This window comes from Podarcis raffonei, chromosome 5, assembly GCF_027172205.1.
Source record: "Podarcis raffonei isolate rPodRaf1 chromosome 5, rPodRaf1.pri, whole genome shotgun sequence".
NCBI lineage: Eukaryota > Metazoa > Chordata > Lepidosauria > Squamata > Lacertidae > Podarcis > Podarcis raffonei.
The window spans coordinates 62509136-62530340 of record NC_070606.1 but is presented as its reverse complement, the minus strand read 5'-3'; the positions used below and the strand labels follow the sequence as shown (position 1 = coordinate 62530340).

Genomic DNA, 21205 nt, shown 5'->3' with positions numbered 1-21205 from the left:
CTCACTTTGGCCACAGCTGGGTACTCAAAGTAAATATAGAAGGATACCCATATAAGTTACTAATAGTCACACAGAACACCTAAAGCTGAGTAGAAGTAGGAAGGTTAGATAGCACAATTCTGCAGCCTGATCTGAGGTTAGAGATTTATCAAGCCTCAGACATGTTTTTCTTCTTCTAATGGGACCTTTCTGTTTATATGCTCTACAGTTCTTTACTTTGAGCTTGAAATACGTCTTTAAATAGCCATGTCATTTATTGCTTTCATTGACTTTTTTGTGTTCTGATACTTCTTGCTTTGTTTATAGCATGTCTGCTCCAGGTACTTCAGATGAAATTTTTCGGTGGTTCAGAGGCTATAAAGTACAGATTTCTTTGACAATCAAAGATACTTTCTCTTTTCTCTATCTCCTGCAAAACAAGAAAAGAATCTCCGAAGAAGACTTTAAGCTGATTATTGTAGGCATTGAATTTATTTTTTAAAAACCCCACCTGGACATGTGAAGTCCATCTAAAGTAAGAGTGTGAAATCTTTGTCGCTACAACCAGAAAGGTTTCCCGAGTTATAGGTGGAGCACAGCATGAGAGGCAGTGCAGTATGGTGAACAGGGCGCCAGACTTGGATGCAAAGATCTGGACTCTAACTTCACTCAGTCAGGGTTGGACTAGATGATCCTCAGGTCCCTTCCAACTTTATGATTCTATGGTATCTGTAATGAAGTTCACTGGGTGAGCACAGGCCATTTGCACTCTCCCAGCCTAACCTTCCTCACAGCTTTCTGGGAGTAGCCTGCACTCATCGCTCCTGAGTTTCCTCACTGAAACAGTGTCATGGAGAGCATGCTGAGAAGCCACAGGTCACTTTTCTTCTCCATAGGAAAAAGCAGCTGGAATCAAAGAGAGGATACAACTATTAAAAAGGGTAAAAGGTTTGACCAACAAGACATGAAATAGTGGCTCCCATCTACTGAAAAAAACTATGTACCAACCACATATGTGATGAGATGCTAGCATTATTAGGCACTTTATAAACAACAAATTATGTTCCTGGAGGAACAAAGAAGAACATTATTAGTAGTTTGTCTTGTGTATCCACAAGTCTTGTGAGTGCATGACTATACACAGTCCAGGGACAAAAATGTGTTGTCTTAAAAGCTTTTGTCAGTGTTGCATGTGGAGAGGTGAAGTTGACATTTGAAGACAAGTAAACGCAAGCAGAATAAACAGGCTACATTGGCTCACTCTCTGGGATGTGAGAAAGGATTATGATACAATTTACCCTAAATTCTGCATCACTGAAAGGTGCTCCCATTCTTCAGCTAATCTCAGTTTTGCCTGGAACTCATTCACACTTTGCCCCAAGGAGGTATTTCCCCTCAATTTGGACAGTGGGTGGGAAACTTGAGGCCAGGGGATTGGTTGTGGCCCTCTATACCTTTCAATCTGGCCCTCTGGACTTTCCCCAGCCACACGCCTTCTCCCTAGATGACACTGCCTCCACACCCTTTTAGAGTTGTAGAATGGAAGTCCGAAATCTGGACTCTTGTGTAGGGGAAAAAATACTTTTAAAAGCTATACTGCAGAAAAGCATCTGTCTTAAACACTTAAATGTTACAAAGTAACAAAAAGAACTAGCAGTGGTTCAGTTCTTTAAAACATTCTCCCTCTAATCCTCATCCCAGACAGAATTTAAACATAGTTTTTATCGCTAAATTCAAAATGCACCTCTCTCCGTTCTCTGCATGCTGGCATCTCACAGCACCTGTGTCTCTCTCTGTGTTGTAAGCAGCCCTATTTACATATCTACATAGGAAGGTGCTCAGATTTCAGATCTCCTGTTAAATCAGGAGGCTTATAGCTCCAGATGTAGTGACAACCACACCCAGTGGAAAAACACCAGTTCTGTCCCCATACAACCCACAACAACCCACAACAGACTTAAACACAGCATTATATGTGCATTAAACCAGGGCTTTTTTCAGACAGAACTCGCTGGAATTCTCAGGTGGGCACCATTGCCATTATAAGAGAAGAAGAAAGGCATTGGCTCCCCGTCTGTGGAATGCTCTCCCCAGGGAAGTTCACCTGGTGCCTTCCTTACACACCTTTAGGCGTTCCTTTTTAACCAGGCCTTTGTCTGATTGACAGACTATACTGCCAACCTAGCAGTTCAAAAGCACGCAGTGCAAGTAGATAAATAGGTACTGCTCCGGTGGGAAGGTAAATGGCGTTTCTATGTGCTGTGCTGGCTTCGCCAGAAGCGGCTTGGTCTTCTTGCCTACATGACCAGGAAAAACTGTCTGCGGAAGCGGACAAACGCCAGCTCCCTCGTCCTGTAAAGCGAGATGAACGCCACAACCCCAGTCGTTCGTGACTGGACTTAACTGTCAGGGGTCCCTTTACCTTACTCTTTTAAAATGTGGCTCTTTCTTGGAGAGTGTTATTGGGTTGTTGTTTTTATTTTGATTATAGATACTGTGGTTTTTATGTCGATCTTTTCTGTGAACTGCCCTGAGACCTCTGGGTGTAGGGTGGTATATAAATTCCATCCATCTGTCCATCCATCCATCAATCAATCAATCAACCATCGCTTTAAGTTCACACCATAAGGATCACCCACAGTCATTCAGAGGCACTGAAGGAACTAGTCAGAAATCCCTGGACTGGATCCCACACAAGTCCTTACCTGAGGGCTGTGGTCATGATCTGTGATGGAGGACGGGAGGGGCCTCTCAAGTCAGAGACTGACAAGAGTAATATTTCTTTTAACGTGAGAAATATCTTATGCAAAGTTTTTGGCTCATGGGGCGGGGGGGCCTCATGGTTTATCATCAAGCGTTCCTCCAGTTTCGGCTTTCTTTTCTGATTTCTGTGTCCGTGATGATTTCCTTTCCATGAAACGGGCAGAGTTCCTCACTTCTCCCCGAGCGCAGCTCAGAGCAGGCAGCGCCAGCCCTCGACTGGAAGACGTTGAGTTTCCTTTCGTTTTCTCTCGCTCTTCTGGACGGGGAATTCCTCCTCCTGCTTTCTTCAGCCCGTTCTTCGCGGCCCATCTCCGCTCAGTCAAAGCAGAAAGGTAAGTCAAGGGACAGGTTGATCTCCTTCACAAGGAAAAGGCTGTCCATGGGAAACATGCTTCCCGTCTGCGCTAGTCTCCCTCTCGCAAAAGAGCGACAGACCCCGGAGGGACCCCACTTCTGCAACAGGTGGGTACTCAGATTAAATGCAGAAGAAGACCAGGATAAATTAACCCGGGTTGGTGTTATTCGCAAGGAACACCTAAAGCTGCGTCGAAGTGGAAAGAGGAAATCGCAACACAATTAATTCCACAGCCTGATCTAAGGCTAAGGATTCCATGATAGGGTTTCTCATTTTTGAGAATCATTCTAGATAAACGCTAGATAATGCTTAATTTTGCTTGTTTAAAAACCACACGATTTCCAAGGTCTTTAAAACATAGTTTTGTGTTGTTTGTAGTATGTCTGCTCCAGGTACTTCAGCTGAAATTTTGGAGTGGTTCAGAGCCCATAAAATGGAGATTTCTCTTGCAATTAGAGACCCGTTTCCTTTTCTCTGTGGCCTGCGAGACAAGAATATAATCTCTGAAGAAGATTTTCAGGTGACTATTGTATCTAACAGGAAATTATTTTCTGCTTAAATTCCTACTTTGTTGCTCAATTCAATTTTTTAACATAATTTTTAATGCGTTGTAAATTTGCTGTTTTTAATTGATTATAATTTAGTAATGATTTACTGCTATCGTTGAGAGTGAATTTCTGTTTAATTATTATTTGTTGATACTTTGGGAATGTCGTGCTTTATTCTAACTGATTATCACATATTCCTTTATTTGATATAAGATATTTATTTTAAGTCACATTTTTATTATGACTAGTTTGTTTTGCACCGGATTGTTATGTGTGTCCTTGTATATTTTGTTGTTTCTTCATATTGTAAACTGTCTTGTGTATAGCAATATAGAAAGATGGTATACAAATTAAAAATGAAATGAAATAGCAGCAGCCTGGATAGCTAAGTTGCTTAGAACATGGTGCTGATAACACCAAGACTGCAGGTTTGATCCCCGCACAGGACAGCTGCATATTCACCCATTGCAGAGGGTTGGACTCAATCATTCTCAGGGCCCTTTCCAATTGCGCAATTCTACGATAATAATAATAATTTATTATTTATACTCCACCCATCTGGCTAGGTTTCACCAACCACTCCCAAAAACACAATTTAACATTAAAAACTTCCCTGAACAGGGCTGCCTTCAGATGTCTTCTAAGAGTTGGATAGTTGTTTATTTCCTTGACATCTGATGGGAGAGCGTTCCACAGGGCGGGCACCGCTATTGAAAAGGCCCTCTGCCTGGTTCCCTGTAAACTCACTTCTTGCAGTGAGGGAACTGCCAGAATGCCCTTGGTGCTGGTTCTACGATTCCATCCAGGTTGTGGCTTGTTTCTGAAAAAGTGGCCTTGAATCTTTCTCTGCCATTGGTAAAAGGCATAGGATAGGATGTTAGTGTTCAGAGACATGTAAGCTGTGCAAGGTATTTGAACCTGGCAAAGGAGGATAAAATTACATTGACAATTTCTGCTTCCTTTGATTGTGCTGGGATGATTATCCAAACAATCTGCTGTTAGATCTGGTGGGAAATGGGAAAGTTACTCTGTAATTTCTGTCTAAAAGAAATTTTGAAGACAGAGATTTTAAAACCCTGTATTGTTTCTTTCTAGAATTTGCAAGATTGGGTAACTGCAAATCCAAATGATATTCAAAGAATGGTGTACGATGTCCTTGAGAGTATTCAGGGCAATCTGTCAGCAATAGAGGAGATCTTCTGCAGCAGTAACCTGGCAGCATATCAAGACTTACAGCCACTATATGAAAGCCTAGAAAATGGTAAATCATCTTGTATTGGAGACTTAACCTACCAGTTGAGCCTTAAAGATATATAGCCAAAAAGAAACAAAAATCATTAGCATCTGAGAAATAGTATAGTCAGTGTTTGAGCCACAAAGCCTTGTTCAAGTCTTTTCCCAGCCATGCATTTACTTTGTTTCAGTCCTCTGCCTGCCACCACAAATGACATACTTGTGCATTAATTTATGTATTGAAAATTATTGATAGGCTGGTATTTATTTTGAAATATAACAATGTGGTTTACAAAATAAAACCAGTTCGTCAGAATAATGATAAAACATAAGCCAGCATATTCAAAGTTCAGTAAAGCTGGTCTTAAGGATCATTGCCCAGGAGTGCCTATGCAAATAGTTAAGTTTTCACCAGCCGGTAGAGCAGCTGCATTCCCCTGTAATGTGGGGGCCACAGTAGAGAAGGCCCTTCTCTGGGCCCCCATAAGATGCACATTTTCTGGATGCAGCACGACTAGTAGGTCCTCTTTTGAGTTGTTGTAAGACACATCATGATTAGAAAGCTTCCAGAAATGTCAGTGAGCCGGTTGCCTTAGGACTGCTGTCACTTGTTGGCAGCCCAAAATATGGGAACTGTAACCTTTGACATCCGTTTCTTCATTTCATCTTGGAAAAGGGACACAAGAGCAAAGTCTGGATTTCGAGGGCACGACACTGCCCGTAACCTGTGGAACAGCACAAGGCATTTTACATACAGACATATTTGCAACAGGTAATCATTTGGAAGAGTAAATGTATAATGTTTAAGGAATATGATACCAATAGCAAATTTAAAAAATGGTGTTTGACTAAATGTGTGGTGTTGGGAGGAGGAGGCCTCAATGTGGGTGGTATGTGAGTATCTTTTATTTTCTGGGAATACTTCGAATACTGATATCCTATAAAGCTCTTTAATTATATTCCACTGTATCCTGTGAACCTGGGCAAGCCTAAAATAATTCCATCAGTACCACAATGGTGCAATCAGTGCTTTTGAAATCTTTCCCTATTTATTAATGCATGATTAAATGATTTTATTTAGCTTTAAATGTTTTGTTTTTGTAACAGAACAGTGTCATGTCGATTCTCTTTATCATTAATGCATTAATCTACATTTATACATGGCAGTTATCACAACCCATAAATCTGAATGAAAAGTAATTGGCGATTACTCCCATTTTTTCAAAAAATAAAGAAACAATTTATTGTGACCGTGTACAGGAGGAAGAGGGACAGGGAGGAAAGCAGGTGTCAGGGAGTCTAGCTGTAGTGATGGGCTGGTTCATTCTGAGGGGCCCTGAAGTTTGGCATTAGCCGTGATCAGCCTGAAGTTTCTTTCCAACTTCCACACCACCATCTCTGCTTCTTTCTCTCTTCAGTGAAGTCTGCTGAATGGGATAGGTCAGGCATAGGCAACCTCGGCCCGCCAGATGTTTTGGGACTACATTTCCCATCATCCCTGACCACCAGTCCTGTTCACTAGGGATCATGGGAGTTGTAGTCCCAAAACATCTGACGGGCCGAGGTTGCTTATTGCCTGGTATAGGTGCATAACATTAATGAGACTGTTCTGTTTGTCAAAGGAGTTTCAAGAAAAAGTATTGAGAGTCCCAATGGAAAGTGGCTCACGCCATCACAATTTGAGAGTGAAGGAGGACGTAAACACTGGAAATGGTGGAGGAGAAGTATCCAATGTGGGACGACTTCATTAGACACATTAATAAAGGTATGCAGTTCACTTGTAACAGCTGCAATTTTAATGCCTCATTTTCTTACCTGCAACTCTAAAGGAATTTCAGATGATACCATTAAGGTTTTACAGATAATTATCCACACATGAGTATGTTTCCAAAATGAGTATGTTATTTTTAAGCTGACTTGAGTCCCCGAGGGGGGAAAGTGGTGTGTGTGTGTGTGTGTGTGTGTAATGACGAAAACAACAACAATGGTGATGATATTCACAATGAATTCTACACTATATAACTGGAGTTACCTTCATAACATCCTCATTCAATAAAGAGGGAGAAGAAAAAAGAGTGAGCAAGAGGAACAGACGGAGCTTGGGTGTTTCATCAGAAACCACAAAGTGTACTTTCCCTGACTATCTCTTAGTCCCAACCCCACCCTTGTAGACAGGAGGCAAGCAAGGTTGCTTCCTTGTACCCAACAGTGAGGTCAGAGGAAAATGAAATGTAAAACCTACAGACTGATGATTTAATTAGAGCTGGGATTTTTATTTATTTCATTATTCATAGGCTACCTTCCATTGCAAATACTAACATATTAAAACATAAAACACTCCAAACATAAAATCATAATACAAGACAAGTGTGCAAAATAAGCACTGTGATGCTTTTCAACAGCCATGCCCATTGAGAAACCTTAGACAGTAGCAATTCATTCCCTGCAGAATACATTGTTGTGGGTATTTAAAAGAAGAGCACATGCCTAGAAAGCACGGGGCCAGGAGGTTTTGCCTTTGCCCCACTGCTTTCCCCAGAGAAACCCACTCTTTACCGTTAAACTAGAGCAAACAGCAATCCACAGGAATTCCAATTGCCATTTGTTCCAATTCAACCCCAAGCAGCATGTTTTCCCTGGGGAAAGCAGTGGGACAAATAAGTGTGGATGAGCCCTTAGTAATACTGAGTCAATTAACATCTGCAGTGGGGTAAGAAACGACTGTCTCTCTTCAGGCTCAAATGAATGTAATTCAGCAGTTTCACATGGGAACCAACTTTTACATACCATTGTTCAAGCATGGCAACTTTAAGGTTAGCAGCAGAATTTCCCAGCGGAATGAAATATTCTCCTACTAGATTATAAACATATATCCATAGTAAGGTGTGTAATTTCTTATGAGTTCATTCCCTAAATTCAGGTGATGTTTGGGGATTCTGATTATGCCTCAGAGTAAACCTAATAAATGTGATGTTTATTTCAGAGGGGACTGCTACCTGAGCCACCACAAAATTCCAGCAGGACGACGATGGTAAACATTTCCTTAACAATTTTACAAGATTTAAACTGGCATGTACACAGTTTATTTATTCACTCGTGTATTTAGATATTTCCTAACTTGCCCTCACCAAAAATGGTTATACCACAGTTTACACCTAAATAAGGCAATACAAAACATAATATATAACAAAGAAAAACAAAGAGAGAGGGGGGGGGAAGCTTCAAGTGTGAGTGAGATTTGCATTTCAATAGGCATTGCGGTGGGAGGCAATTTGCCCAGCTTGCTTGCCCAACAAAATGATGGTGGCACATATGAAGGACAAAATCTAGCGCCAATGATGACAACAATGGCTCAATCCCTTATCCAATGATTTTTTTTATATATAAAACTCTTACTGTATTGAAACAAGACACGAGGGTGCAATCTTAGTCAAAGGCAGGGATCCTGCTCACAGTTTCTTTGAAATTTCCACTACAACTGCTCACACTGCCAAAGAAGTAAGCTCTGCTTTAAGTTAAGTACTGTCGTACCCTTGGTTCTCAAATGGAATCTGTTCCGGAAGTCCGTTTGACTTCCAAAAACATTTGACAACCAAGGCGCAGCTTCCGATTGGCTGCAGGAGCTTCCTGCACTCAATCGGAAGCCATGTCAACCATGTCGGATGTTCGGCTTCCAAAAAATGTTCGCAAACCTGAACACTCACTTCTGGGTTTGCAGCATTCAGGATCCAAAATGTTCGAGTCACAAGGCGTTCGAGAACCAAGGTACGACTGTAATGGGGTACCTTTCTGGCCATTTTTATCTGGCCTCTTCATGCGGGCCAACTTTGGCAGGCAGATGGGACAATCCATATAATGTCATTATGTCAAAACATTATTGGCAGGTGGGTTGTCTCATCCCACTGCCAAAATCCCTTGATCCTCCACTCGCGGCTGCGGTAGCGGCGGGGTGATCCTTCGCACACAGCTGCGGTGGTGTGATCCTCCGCATGGTGGCGGCTCACAGCAGCGTGCCCAGGAGTGGTGGGGCGGGCCCCCCGTGGTGTGCCTTTTTGTCACTCCCCTCAGAGATGGCCCCCAAGGCAGCATCCCCCCTCCCCCATGCTATGCCCCAGTGTAGCTAGCCAGGGGCATAGGGGGCGGTCCGTACCAGGCAGCGGGGGGGTGTGTGGGTGTGTGTAGGGTGGTACGGTGTGTGCTGCATTAGGGGGTTGAGATTCTGTGTGGCAGGGGAGCCTGTGGGTGGCGAGGCTATTCCTGGGCATTTTGGGCAGAGCCACTTCCCTTCCCTGAAATTGGCAGCTGCTGAACGACTTTGGTCTGCCCCAGGCCCTGGTGGGGGTTGCTACATTGCTGAGTATGTCTAGTGATGGAGAGCAGAGAAAGAAACCTATGTTTTGCAGACATTGGAAGCAAATGGGGCTGCCCCACCTATATGGTATAAGGGGCTCAGACAGGGCTTCCCACCACCTCCACAAATGTTGGGGGGAGGTTGGATCGAGTAAATGAAGAATGTCCTGATAAAATAAGCTATGCTTCACATATGCAACTTATAAAAGGAATAAAAAATATATAAAACTGGGGCAGAACCTGAAAAGTCAGTCATGGCCATTTATTAGTGTTACCAGTGGTAGTCTAATCAATAGTGAGTCATTTTACAAGGGAACCTTATCTAAACTCTCTCTGCTTATTTTAGGGTCCAATAAATGTTACTTGTGTTAGCTTCCTGCTCTTCAGGTTGTCACATATGTACTAAACTGAGAAAATAGGAAGATTCTGAGTATATATCATGTAATAAACTGAATATATTTAAAGAATACTACCAGAGGATATTTGTTGCATTAAAATCTGTTTTCAAAAAAATATTCTTTTCCACACCATTGTTTATTTTGATAATGATGATATGTCTGGCAGCTGAATATCCTTTTAAACCACATTTCAGGGCTTTTGCCCTCACAAGGTGGGGTACAAGAAAGACCACATATTAAAACTCACCCCCCCCATGCATTTTGATAAATTTATTTTTTACAGTGACTGTTTTTTCCTCTTCAGTCTGAACATGATGATGTATGTATTGTGTGTAAGAAAGAAGATTCACGGATATGCTGCAGTTCATTTCCCAGATGCTTTCATGAAGATTGCCATATTCCGAAAATATCTGCTGAGAAAAGGTAGTTTTTCCACCTCAGTTTCTGTATTAAGGTGATCTATGAAATATGCTATACAGTTTCTTTCTGTTTATATGCTGAAGGCTGAAGCCTTATCCTTGCCAGGGAATCGTTTGCCTGCGTCCCCAGGACCGAAGAGAGAGCAAAAAGCACCAGGAAAGATTCTTCTTTGGAGAAAAAAGTTTTATTGAAATCTGTGCACAGAGGTGGCCAGTGGGATCGTTCCCAAAAGACTGGCCCATAGATACAAATAAACAAGCATCTTTATACCTGAGAGTCTGCCCATCTCTTCCCACCTCTTTAAATTCTCCAATCAGCTGGCAAGGTTAAGCTTATTTCCTTATATGGTATATGGCTATCTGACTAGCTAAGCCCACCTCCTTCCCTTGTTCGTGTGCTCCTCTCTTGCGTTACTGCAGCAGAGAGCATGTGCAGAGAGTAGCTCCTGGTTTGCAGAGCTCAAGCAATTGCAAAGAGGAAGTAGCTCCCAGCTTGCAATTGCGGTTTTTTGCTAGCTGCTTAACCACAACTGCAGAAGTTAGCTTAGGTGCAGATAGTATTGAGATTAACCCTTTCAATGCTATACAGTTCTTTGTGCTTGAAATACTTCTTTAAATAGCCATGTCATTTATTGCTTTCATTGACTTTTTTGTGTTGTGATACTTCTTGCTTTGTTTATAGCATGTCTGCTCCAGGTACTTCAGATGAAATTTTTTGGTGGTTCAGATCCCATAAAATACAGATTTCTTTGGCAATCAAAGATACTTTTCCTTTTCTCTATCTCCTACGAGACAAGAAAAGAATCTCCGAAGAAGATTTTAAGGTGATTATTATAGGCATTGAATTTATTTTTTTTAAATCCCACCTGGACGTGTGAAGTCCATCTAAACTAAGAGTGTGAAATCTTTGTCCCTACAACCAGAAAGGTAATAGCATGAGAGGCAGTGCAGTATGATGAACAGGGAGTCAGACTTGGATGCAAAGATCTGGATTCCAACTTCACTCAGTCAGGGTTGGACTAGATGATCCTCAGGTCCCTTCCAACTTTATGATTCTATGATGAAGTTCACTGGGTGAACATAGGCCATTTGCACTCTCCCAGCCTAACCTTCCCCACAGGATTCTGAGTAGCCTCCACTCATCACTCCTGAGTTTCTTTAGGAGCAGTTGGTATAAAAATATTCTAGTAACAACAAAAAACATTGCACGGAAGGAGAAACCTTACAAGTTAGTTACAGGTAGGTAGCCGTGTTGGTCTGCCATAGTCGAAACAAAATAATTCCCCCCCCCCTTCCAGTAGCACCTTAGAGACCAACTAAGTTTGTATTGGTATGAGCTTTCGTGTGCATGCACACTTCTTCAGATACACTGAAACAGAAGTCACCAGACCCTTATATATAGTGAGAGGGTGGGGAGGGGTATTACTCAGAAGGGTGGTGGGAATGGGTGATTGGCTGATAGGTGTGGTAAACCTGTTGACGACTGTTAACGACTGCAATTGGTCTTACAGGAAAAAGCAAGCCGTGCGATGGCTGAAAATAGCTTTATCATGTATATAAGATAAGAATCCAATGTCTCTATTCAGACCAGATCTCTCCATGGTTTTAAGTTTGGTAATAAGTTGTAATTCTTTCCAGTCTATTTCTGAAATTGTTTTGTAATAAGACAGCTACTTCCTTACTAGTTAGTGGGGGATGTGAGCCACAGGAAAAAACAAAGAAGACAAACCCCATAACAGCAGCCGATTGTGGCTTGTTTCTGAAGAACAAGTGGCCAAATGCCTTGAGGCTTTCTCTGGCATTGATAAAAAGCATAGGAAAGGACATTAGCTGGTCTGAGGGATGCTAATTCTGCAGGGTATTTGAATCTGGGAAAGGAAGTTAAAACTGCCTTGACAATTTTTGCTTCCTTTGATTGTGTTGGGATAACCACCCAAGTAATCTGCTGTTAGATCTGGTGGGAAATAGGAAAGCTACTTTGCATTTTCTCTCTAAAAATGTTTTAAAAGCCTGTATTGTTTCTTTCTAGAAATGGTGTGATAAGGTAATTGCAGAACCAAATGATATTTCTAAAGTGGTATACGATGTCCTTGAAAGCATTCAGACTAATGTGTTAGCAATAAAGGAGATCTTCTGCAAGGAGAACCTGGAAGCATATCAAAATTTACAGCCATTATACGAAAGCCTAGAAAATGGTAAGTTATCTTGTTGGCTGTGCTAAACCAATCAAATAAGCCTTAAAGATAGAAAAGTCATCAGCATTTACTGAGAAACGGTAGCCAGTCAGTCTTTGGGCCACAAAATCTTGTAGAAGCCATGCATTCACTTTGCCTTAGCCCTCTGCCTGAGTCCTGGGATATAATAATAATAATAATAATAATAATAATGTATTTTGTTTACTTTTTCCAATAGATTGCCTTTTATTGTGAAAAATATCAAGGTGGTTTGCAAAGTAAAATGAGTACCCTTAAATAATTAAACATGAACCAAAATATTCAAAACTCAGTAAAGCCAATACTAAGAATTAGTGTCTAGGAATGTCTGTAGTTTTTACCAACAGGTGGTATGTCTGCAAGGGGAGATAATTCCATAATGTGGAGGCCATAGTGGAGAGGGTCTTTCCAGCCACCATAAGGTGTATGCTTGCAGGACATATAATGATTAGAAAAGGCCTTCAGCGATGACAGGGAATGGGCAGGCCCATATTAAAGGCGACACACTTTCAGGTCACCTATGTCAACAATAAAACCTCAATTCAGTAGCAAAAAGGCAACCAATATATGTATATTTTTATGAGCTGAATACAGTGAAAGATTAAAAGCCATGGGGATGTGGAGAGTGTGTGCATGAACTTAACAGTTCAAAGCTGGTGATGCCACCTTAGAAGAACCAAGCACACTGTTAAGATTGTGCCAACCTTACACCTGAACTTTACTTGAGGCTCTCAGCTCTTTTATAAGCTTCAAATAATTTACACTTCATTTTCGCCACTTACCGGTAATTTAACATTAAGGTGGCAATGCCCTTGTTTTCCTAACACTTGTCCTCTTCAGTTCTCCAGCATGCTCAGAATAGTCCTGTCGCAGAACCTGGGAGCAGCAAAGTACTCCAGGGAGAAATGAAGAAACCTGCGTCCCCTGGGGAGCAACAGAGTGAGTTCAACAAAAGTCCGTAAATGAGGGACAGAGCATCCTGTTTCACTACTGCATTCTTGATTATTTGTGCTAATAAAGCTATCAGGACAGTCACATGTAATCTTGCTTTCAGTGAGTTTGTGCCTGCAAAGGTTTGGGGCAGTCACAGTGTTTTGTTTTCACTCTGACATGAATGCACACTTCGTACCTCATCCTCTTAGCAGGATCATTAATCTGGTAAGACCACTGTCATTCTCTGGAAGGCCAAAACATGTAACAGCTGACATACATTTATTGATTTCATCTAGGAAAAGGCATGCAGAATAATGAAATACAAGATTTGAGTGTTGAGGTCCGAACACTGAAAGTATGCTGTGGAAGAAGTAAAGGTGTTTTCTATAAGAAAAGATTCATAGCAGGTAACCATTGTGTTGGAATAATATAATTATACATGGTATTGCATCTGCTAAAGGAATGTGATACCAAGAGCAGATGAAAATATTTTGGTTGTGCAATAGCACAAGGCCTGGCCATGTTGCCCAGAATGCCTGGCTTTGAGAAGAAGGAGCCTCTTGGCCTTTTCTCCGTGTCCAAGTGCAAAGGAGATGTTGGAGAAGCCCTGCTTAAACCCTATGCTGAAATTCCTTTCCAGCATTCATTCTAGGGCTGTGCCCCTCTGATCTGCCCCATAGTTCTCATTTGGGAGGAGGGTGTCAGGTTGACCCACCTTGGATCAACATTGGAACCCCCACCCCACCTAGCATTTAAGCTGCTTACAGAGACTCCAATCCCGCCTGGTCTATGCTATTGCTTTGCAAGCAGTTTCTCTGCCAGGAAGCCTCCAGCAAAAGAGTTCTCTGCAGCGCACAGGATAGGTGCTTCCACTGAATAACTGCTCAACAGAGGTGCTAATCCTGCTCCTTTGCAAGTGGCTTCTCCCAGGAAGCAGGCTCAGGTAGCAGGCTCCTTCCTAATCCCAGAAGTCAGGGTGAGTCAGGGTCTTTTATTGTGATTTTCCTGCATGATGTCCTCCTCTCCTTTCTGCCTAATGCCCCACCCCTTGACAACCACTGATTGCTCTGGGCCATCCAACCTGACCTCTAGTGATCTGTGTTTGTTGGTATCTGATTCGTCTGATGCCAGAGTCCCTCCTAATATGCCAGTTTTGGCCCGCGACTTGGTCAACTCTGGTGCACAGCCCTAGTTCATGACACAATCTTTGTTCATATCTTTTTTCCTAAGTACATATTGGAAAAGAATCTCCTGTTGGCAGGACTTCTTTCTCTCTTCAGTGAACTTTGCCAGATGGGATAAGTGAGTCACATTGATGTGACTTATCTGTTTGTCATAGGAGTTTCAAGGAAATGTATCAAGGGTTCCGATGGAAGATGGTTCACACCGTTAGAATTTAAGGCTAAAGGAGGATATAAAAGTTCAAAAGGCTGGAGAAGGTGTATCCGCTTTGGCGGGATTTCCTTAGAAGCATTAATCAAGGTATGCAGTTCAGGTATAAAAATCTGTTAAAAAATCAGTTTTTACTTGTAATGCCAAAGAATTTCAGGTGATAACATCAAGGCTTTCTAGTTATCCACACATTGTATTCTTATGGCTGGTATAATATCCTGCATCACGTGTGAATCATTTTCATGGACAGTTGTTGCATGGAAAAAACATTATTCAAGTATGGCCACCTTAAGATCAGTAGCAAAGTGTCCTGGCAGAATGACATGTCCTCCTACTGACTTTTAAACAATGAGTTATAGTAAGGTGCTACTTATGGATCTAATTTATTTTGAGTTCATTTTGAGTGCCTCAGAGTAAACCCAATACATGTGATTGTTTCAGTGGGGAGAAATACTGAAGCCACAACCGGAATCCTCAAGAATGCAGAAGGTAAATAGTAATTACTAAACATTCTTACCAGATGGTTGTGTTTTCCACATATATGGCACACACATTATTCCTTAAGATATTTCTGTGCCTCCCTGTTGCACAACAGTGGGTTAGGCGGTCAGGTTTGCCACCCAAGGCAAATGGCTTGACCTGACCTCATGGATGGGCTTCACACATGCAACATATGAGGGGAGGAAATCCAAAACAGGCAACAGAGAGATCCTCTTTACTCTGAAGCTGAAATGCCAACCATGGCCATTACTAGTGCTACCAATGGCGGTCTATCAGTGGTGAGAGCATTTACAAGGGGACACTTAATTACACACCCTCACCTTAGGGCCCAAGAAACGTTGCATGCGTTAGCTTCCTGCGCCTCTCGTTTCCACAAAAAAAATTGAATTGAGAAAAGAGAAAAGATCACCTTTAAAGGAAACTACTAGAGGTTATCAGTTGAAGCAAAAATAAAAAAGTCTGTTTCAAATTATTTTTTCTTCCTCACACCATTACATGTTTTGATGATGTTGATATACCTGCCAACTGAATATTCTATATTAAAGTATTTTTAAACCTCCTTTCGGGGAATATTGACAAGAAATACCACATATTACAACCTCTGTCTCTCTCTTAAGCTTTCAATAATTTTATTTTTCACAGTGACAGGTGTTGTATTTTTTTCTTCTCCATTTCAGCCAGATGACCTATGTGCTGTGTGCTGTGAGGAGAGAGGTCACTGATACACTGCAATTCATGTCCCAGATCTTTTCAGGAAGATTGTTGAGAAAAAGTAGTTCACTTCATGTCACATTAGCAGACATCTTTATAATGCAAAGTTGGTTGTTGACAGGCGATGGTAAAATAGAACTAAATCAAGCAATGATCTCCATTTTTTCAAAGTGAATGTTCTAATATCTTCTCCCTTTAGGGTTTGGAAATTTCAGTAGATGGAAAAGTAGTGGAAGATAAATTTGTTAAGAAATTTTGGGAAGTGTTTTCTATTCTGTAAGCAATTTCTTACGTTCCGTCTTCAGACTTGTGAGCCATCCATCCCAAAAGGTGCTAACTTCTTTGCTGTTTTTAAAACTTCTTAACTTTACCCTATGCTTTCATTTTAAATTTAAGTGCTTATGACCCAGATAGACTGAAAACTTAGCAGTAACCTTGATACCAAGCCAAAATGCCCTTAGCAACTGTTTAGTGACAGCATAATAGAAAGGATGTTTATATGTGTATGCATTTGGAGGGTTTTTTTGTTTGTTTCCACGGGCTAAGAACAAAGAACTGAGCTTGGGGCTGGTAAATGAGAGGTGTGAAGAATCAAGCTGGAACTCTGAGGCAAGCAAATCTGGACTTTGCTGCTTGCACTGGTCTCATGAAACGAGGAGAGGACAACATTAGGACAACCCTGGATTTGGCCAATGGATTTTGCTGCTTTTGCAACATTATGGCATTCTGGATCCTTTTCGAGAGGATGTTGCTTCCCATCTTTGTCTATGTAAAACTTCTGTCTCAGTGCCATTTGGGAGAAGGCTACCCAGCAAACCTCTATAGACAGGACCAGGGCTAGACACCTGAGGCAAACCACCAAATGATACCCCCCGGCCAGGGAAGAAGGGGTGAGTGAAGATGTACACCAAGAACAAGTGGGGAATAAATATTGACATTGGGATCTTCTACACCTGTGGATCCTGCCGCCTGAGCAGTCATCTCACCTGACCTCGTGGATGGGCTGGCCTTGTCCATAGTGGCAAATGTGTCTGCAACACTTTCTCATGCCTCAGTCTTTTTCTATTTTTGCTTGTTGCAAGGATCACTGGCTGGGATCCTTTGTATGTATAAGTATCGCGCCATCCTTGGTATGTGTATGGATTAGGGTTAGTCTGCTTAGATGGGATGATTCCTTCACTCCAATTTTTATTTACCCTTTTCCAGGGTAAATCTCCACAACAGAAAGGATGCCCAGTCTGTAAATGTTTAATCAGGAAATAAAGCTTTTCAACTTTAGTCTGGCTTTTTGTCTATATACTTCCTTGCAAAGAGAGATCCTGGATTGTGTGTCTGAGGCCTGGTCACCTTGGCACACACAGCATTGCTGTTGTTTTAAAGTTCACTGTCCAGTTCTGACCCCCAAACTGGGTCATAACAATATGAGCCCAAGGCAGGCTCTTATGCACCACCTTCTGCAGCTTAATCTACACTTATGTCTTCAACCCACAGGTTGAAGGACCCACATCTGGGTTGTGAGGCCACATCAGGTGGGTCACGACAAAGCTCACCACACCACCATGCAAACCTGCAGCCTTCTCTTCTCTTTCCTATGTGAGGGTTTCCTCCTCACTTTGGACTGCTCCAGCTTTGCCAACCTCTGTTGGAAGCATGCTGCTTGGCTTTGGAAGAGGCTATCCAATTTCAGCAGCCTCACTGAAACAGTGTCATGGAGAGCAGGGTGTGGCGGGAAGCTGAGAAGCCACAGGTCACTTTTCTTCTCCATAGGTAAAAGCAGCTGGAATCAAAGAGAGGATGCAACTATTAAAAAGGGTAAAGGTTTGACAATAATACATGAAATAGTGGCTCCCATCTACTGAAAAAAACTATGTACCAACCACATATGTGATGAGGCGCTAGCATTATTAGGCACATTGTTGTTGTTGTTGTTTAGTCGTTTAGTCGTGTCCGACTCTTCGTGACCCCATGGACCAGAGCACGCCAGGCACCTCTGTCCTCCACTACCTCCCGCAGTTTGGTCAGACTCATGTTTGTGGCTTCGAGAACACTATCCAACCATCTCATCCTCTGTCGCCCCCTTCTCCTTGTGCCCTCCATCTTTCCCAGCATCAGTGTCTTCTCCAGGGAGTCTTCTCTTCTCATGAGGTGGCCAAAGTACTGGAGCCTCAGCTTCACGATCTGTCCTTCCAGTGAGCACTCAGGGCTGATTTCATTAAGAATGGATGCGTTTGATCTTCTTGCAGTCCATGGGACTCTCAAGAGTCTTCTCCAGCACCATAATTCAAAAGCATCAATTCTTCGGCGATCAGCCTTCTTTATGGTCCAGCTCTCACTTCCATACATCACTACTGGGAAAACCATGGCTTTAACTATACGGACCTTTGTTGGCAAGGTGACGTCTCTACTTCTCAAGATGCTGTCTAGGCCTGTCATTGCCCTTCTCCCAAGAAGCAGGCGTCTTTTAATTTCGTGGCTGCTGTCACCATCTGCAGTGATCATGGAGCCCAAGAAAGTAAAATCTCTCACTGCCTCCATTTCTTCCCCTTCTATTTGCCAGGAGGTGATGGGACCAGTGGCCATGATCTTCGTTTTTTTGATGTTGAGCCTCAGACCATATTTTGCGCTCTCCTCTTTCACCCTCATTAAAAGGTTCTTTAATTCCTCCTCACTTTCTGCCATCAAGGTTGTGTCATCTGCATATCTGAGGTTGTTGATATTTCTTCCGGCAATCTTAATTCCAGTTTGGGATTCATCCAGCCCAGCCTTTCGCATGATGTATTCTGCGTATAAATTAAATAAGCAGGGAGACAAAATACAGCCTTGTCGTACGCCTTTCCCAATTTTGAACCAATCAGTTGTTCCATATCCAGTTCTAACTGTAGCTTCTTGTCCCACATAGAGATTTCTCAGGAGACAGATGAGGTGATCAGGCACTCCCATTTCTTTAAGAACTTGCCATAGTTTGCTGTGGTCGACACAGTCAAAGGCTTTTGCATAGTCGATGAAGCAGAAGTAGATGTCTTTCTGGAACTCTCTAGCTTTCTCCATAATCCAGCGCATGTTTGCAATTTGGTCTCTGGTTCCTCTGCCTCTTCTAAATCCAGCTTGCACTTCTGGGAGTTCTCGATCCACATACTGTTTGAGCCTTCCTTGTAGAATTTTAAGCATAACCTTGCTAGCGTGTGAAATGAGTGCAATTGTGCGGTAGTTGGAGCATTCTTTGGCACTGCCCTTCTTTGGGATTGGGATGTAGACTGATCTTCTCCAATCTTCTGGCCACTGCTGAGTTTTCCAAATTTGCTGGCATATTGAGTGTAGCACCTTAACAGCATCATCTTTTAAAATTTTAAATAGTTCAGCTGGAATACCATCACTTCCACTGGCCTTGTTATTTGCAGTGCTTTCTAAGGCCCATTTGACTTCACTTTCCAGGATGTCTGGCTCAAGGTCAGCAACCACACTACCTGGGGTGTACGAGACATCCATATCTTTCTGGTATAATTCCTCTGTGTATTCTTGCCACCTCTTCTTGATGTCTTCTGCTTCTGTTAGGTCCTTACCACTTTTGTCCTTTATTATGGTAATCTTTGTACGAAATGTTCCTTTCATATCTCCAATTTTCTTGAACAGATCTCTGGTTCTTCCTATTCTGTTGTTTTCCTCTATTTGTTTGCATTGCTCGTTTAAGAAGGCCTTCTTGTCTCTCCTTGCTATTCTTTGGAAATCTGCATTCAATTTCCTGTATCTTTCACTATCTCCCTCGCATTTTGCTTGCCTTCTCTCCTCCGCTATTTGTAAGGCCTCGTTGGACAGCCACTTTGCTTTCTTGTATTTCCTTTTCATTGGGATGGTTTTCGTTGCTGCCTCCTGTACAATGTTACGAGCCTCCATCCATAGTTCTTCAGGCACTCTGTCCACCAAATCTAAATCCTTAAACCTGTTCGTCACTTCCACTGTGTATTCATAAGGGATTTGACTTAGATTGTATCTTACCGGCCCAGTGGTTTTTCCTACTTTCTTCAGTTTAAGCTTGAATTTTGCTATAAGAAGCTGATGATCTGAGCCACAGTCAGCTCCAGGTCTTGTTTTTGCTGACTGTATAGAGCTTCTCCATCTTTGGCTGCAGAGAATATAATCAATCTGATTTCGATACTGCCCATCTGGTGATGTCCATGTGTAGAGTCGTCTCTTGTGTTGTTGGAAAAGCGTGTTTGTGATGACCAGCTTGTTCTCTTGACAGAACTCTATTAGCCTTTGCCCTGCTTCGTTTTGATCTCCAAGGCCAAACTTGCCAGTTGTTCCTTTTGTCTCTTGATTCCCTACTTTAGCATTCCAATCCCCTATAATGAGAAGAACATCCTTCTTTGGTGTCACTTCTATAAGGTCTTGTAAGTCTTCATAGAATTGGTCTATTTCAGTTTCTTCAGCACCAGTGGTTGGTGCATAAACTTGGATTACTGTGATGTTAAAAGGTCTGCCTTGGATTCGTATCGAGATCATTCTATCATTTTTGAGATTGCATCCCAGTACAGCTTTCGCCACTCTTTTGTTGACTATGAGGGCCACTCCATTTCTTTTACGGGTTTCTTGCCCACAGTAGTAGATGTGATGGTCATCCGAACTGAATTCGCCCATTCCCGTCCATTTTAGTTCACTGATGCCCAGGATGTCAATATTTATTCTTGCCATCTCATTTTTGACCACCTCCAACTTACCCAGGTTCATGGTTCTTACATTCCAGGTTCCTATGCAATATTTTTCTTTACAGCATTGGACTTTCCTTTCGCTTCCAGGCATATCCGCAACTGAGCGTCCTTTCGGCTTTGGCACAGCCGCTTCATCAGCTCTGGATCTACTTGTACTTGCCCTCCGCTCTTCCCCAGTAGCATGTTGGACGCCTTCCGACCTGAGGGGCTCATCTTCCAGCGTCATAACTTTTATATGCCTGTTGTCTTTGTCCATGGAGTTTTCTTGGCAAGGATACTGGAGTGGCTTGCCGGTTCCTCCTCCAGGTGGATCACGTTTGGTCAAAACTCTCCACTATGACCTGTTCATCTTGTGTGCCCTGCTCGGCGTAGTTCATAGCTTCTCTGAGTTCTTCAAGCCCCTTCGCCACGGCAAGGCAGTGATCCATGAAGGGGATTAGGCACATTATAAACAACAAATTATGTTCCTGGAGGAGCAAAGAAGAACATTATTAGTAGTTTGTCTTGTGTATCCACAAGACCTGTGGGTGCCTGACTATACACAATCCAGGGACAAAAATGTGTTATCTTAAAAAAACTTTTGTCAGTGTTGCATGTGGAGAGGTGAAGTTGACATTTGAAGACAAGTAAACGCAAGAAGAATAAACAGGCTACATTGGCTCACCCTCTGGGATGTGAGAAAGGATTATGATACAATTTACCCT

General features: G+C 42.3%; 1 protein-coding gene across 2 annotated transcripts; it reads left to right on the top strand.

Annotated features, from left to right (window-relative positions):
• Window positions 1–3479: 3479 nt before the first annotated feature.
• LOC128414426 (nuclear body protein SP140-like protein) lies at window positions 3480–17073 on the top strand. 2 transcript variants are annotated; one of them, XM_053389677.1, is made up of 13 exons: window positions 3480–3617; window positions 4741–4906; window positions 5555–5650; window positions 6501–6643; window positions 7862–7909; window positions 9931–10049; window positions 10728–10869; window positions 12075–12240; window positions 13099–13197; window positions 13488–13598; window positions 14531–14673; window positions 15025–15072; window positions 15762–17073. In XM_053389677.1, the coding sequence occupies exons 1-13, from the start codon at window positions 3531–3533 to the stop codon at window positions 15804–15806; spliced, it is 1413 nt and encodes a 470-aa protein (XP_053245652.1). In that variant the 5' UTR covers window positions 3480–3530; the 3' UTR covers window positions 15807–17073. The 2 variants fall into 2 exon arrangements, with proteins under 2 accessions (XP_053245652.1, XP_053245653.1); XM_053389678.1 differs by lacking the exon at window positions 15025–15072.
• The last annotated feature ends 4132 nt before the right edge of the window (window positions 17074–21205 follow it).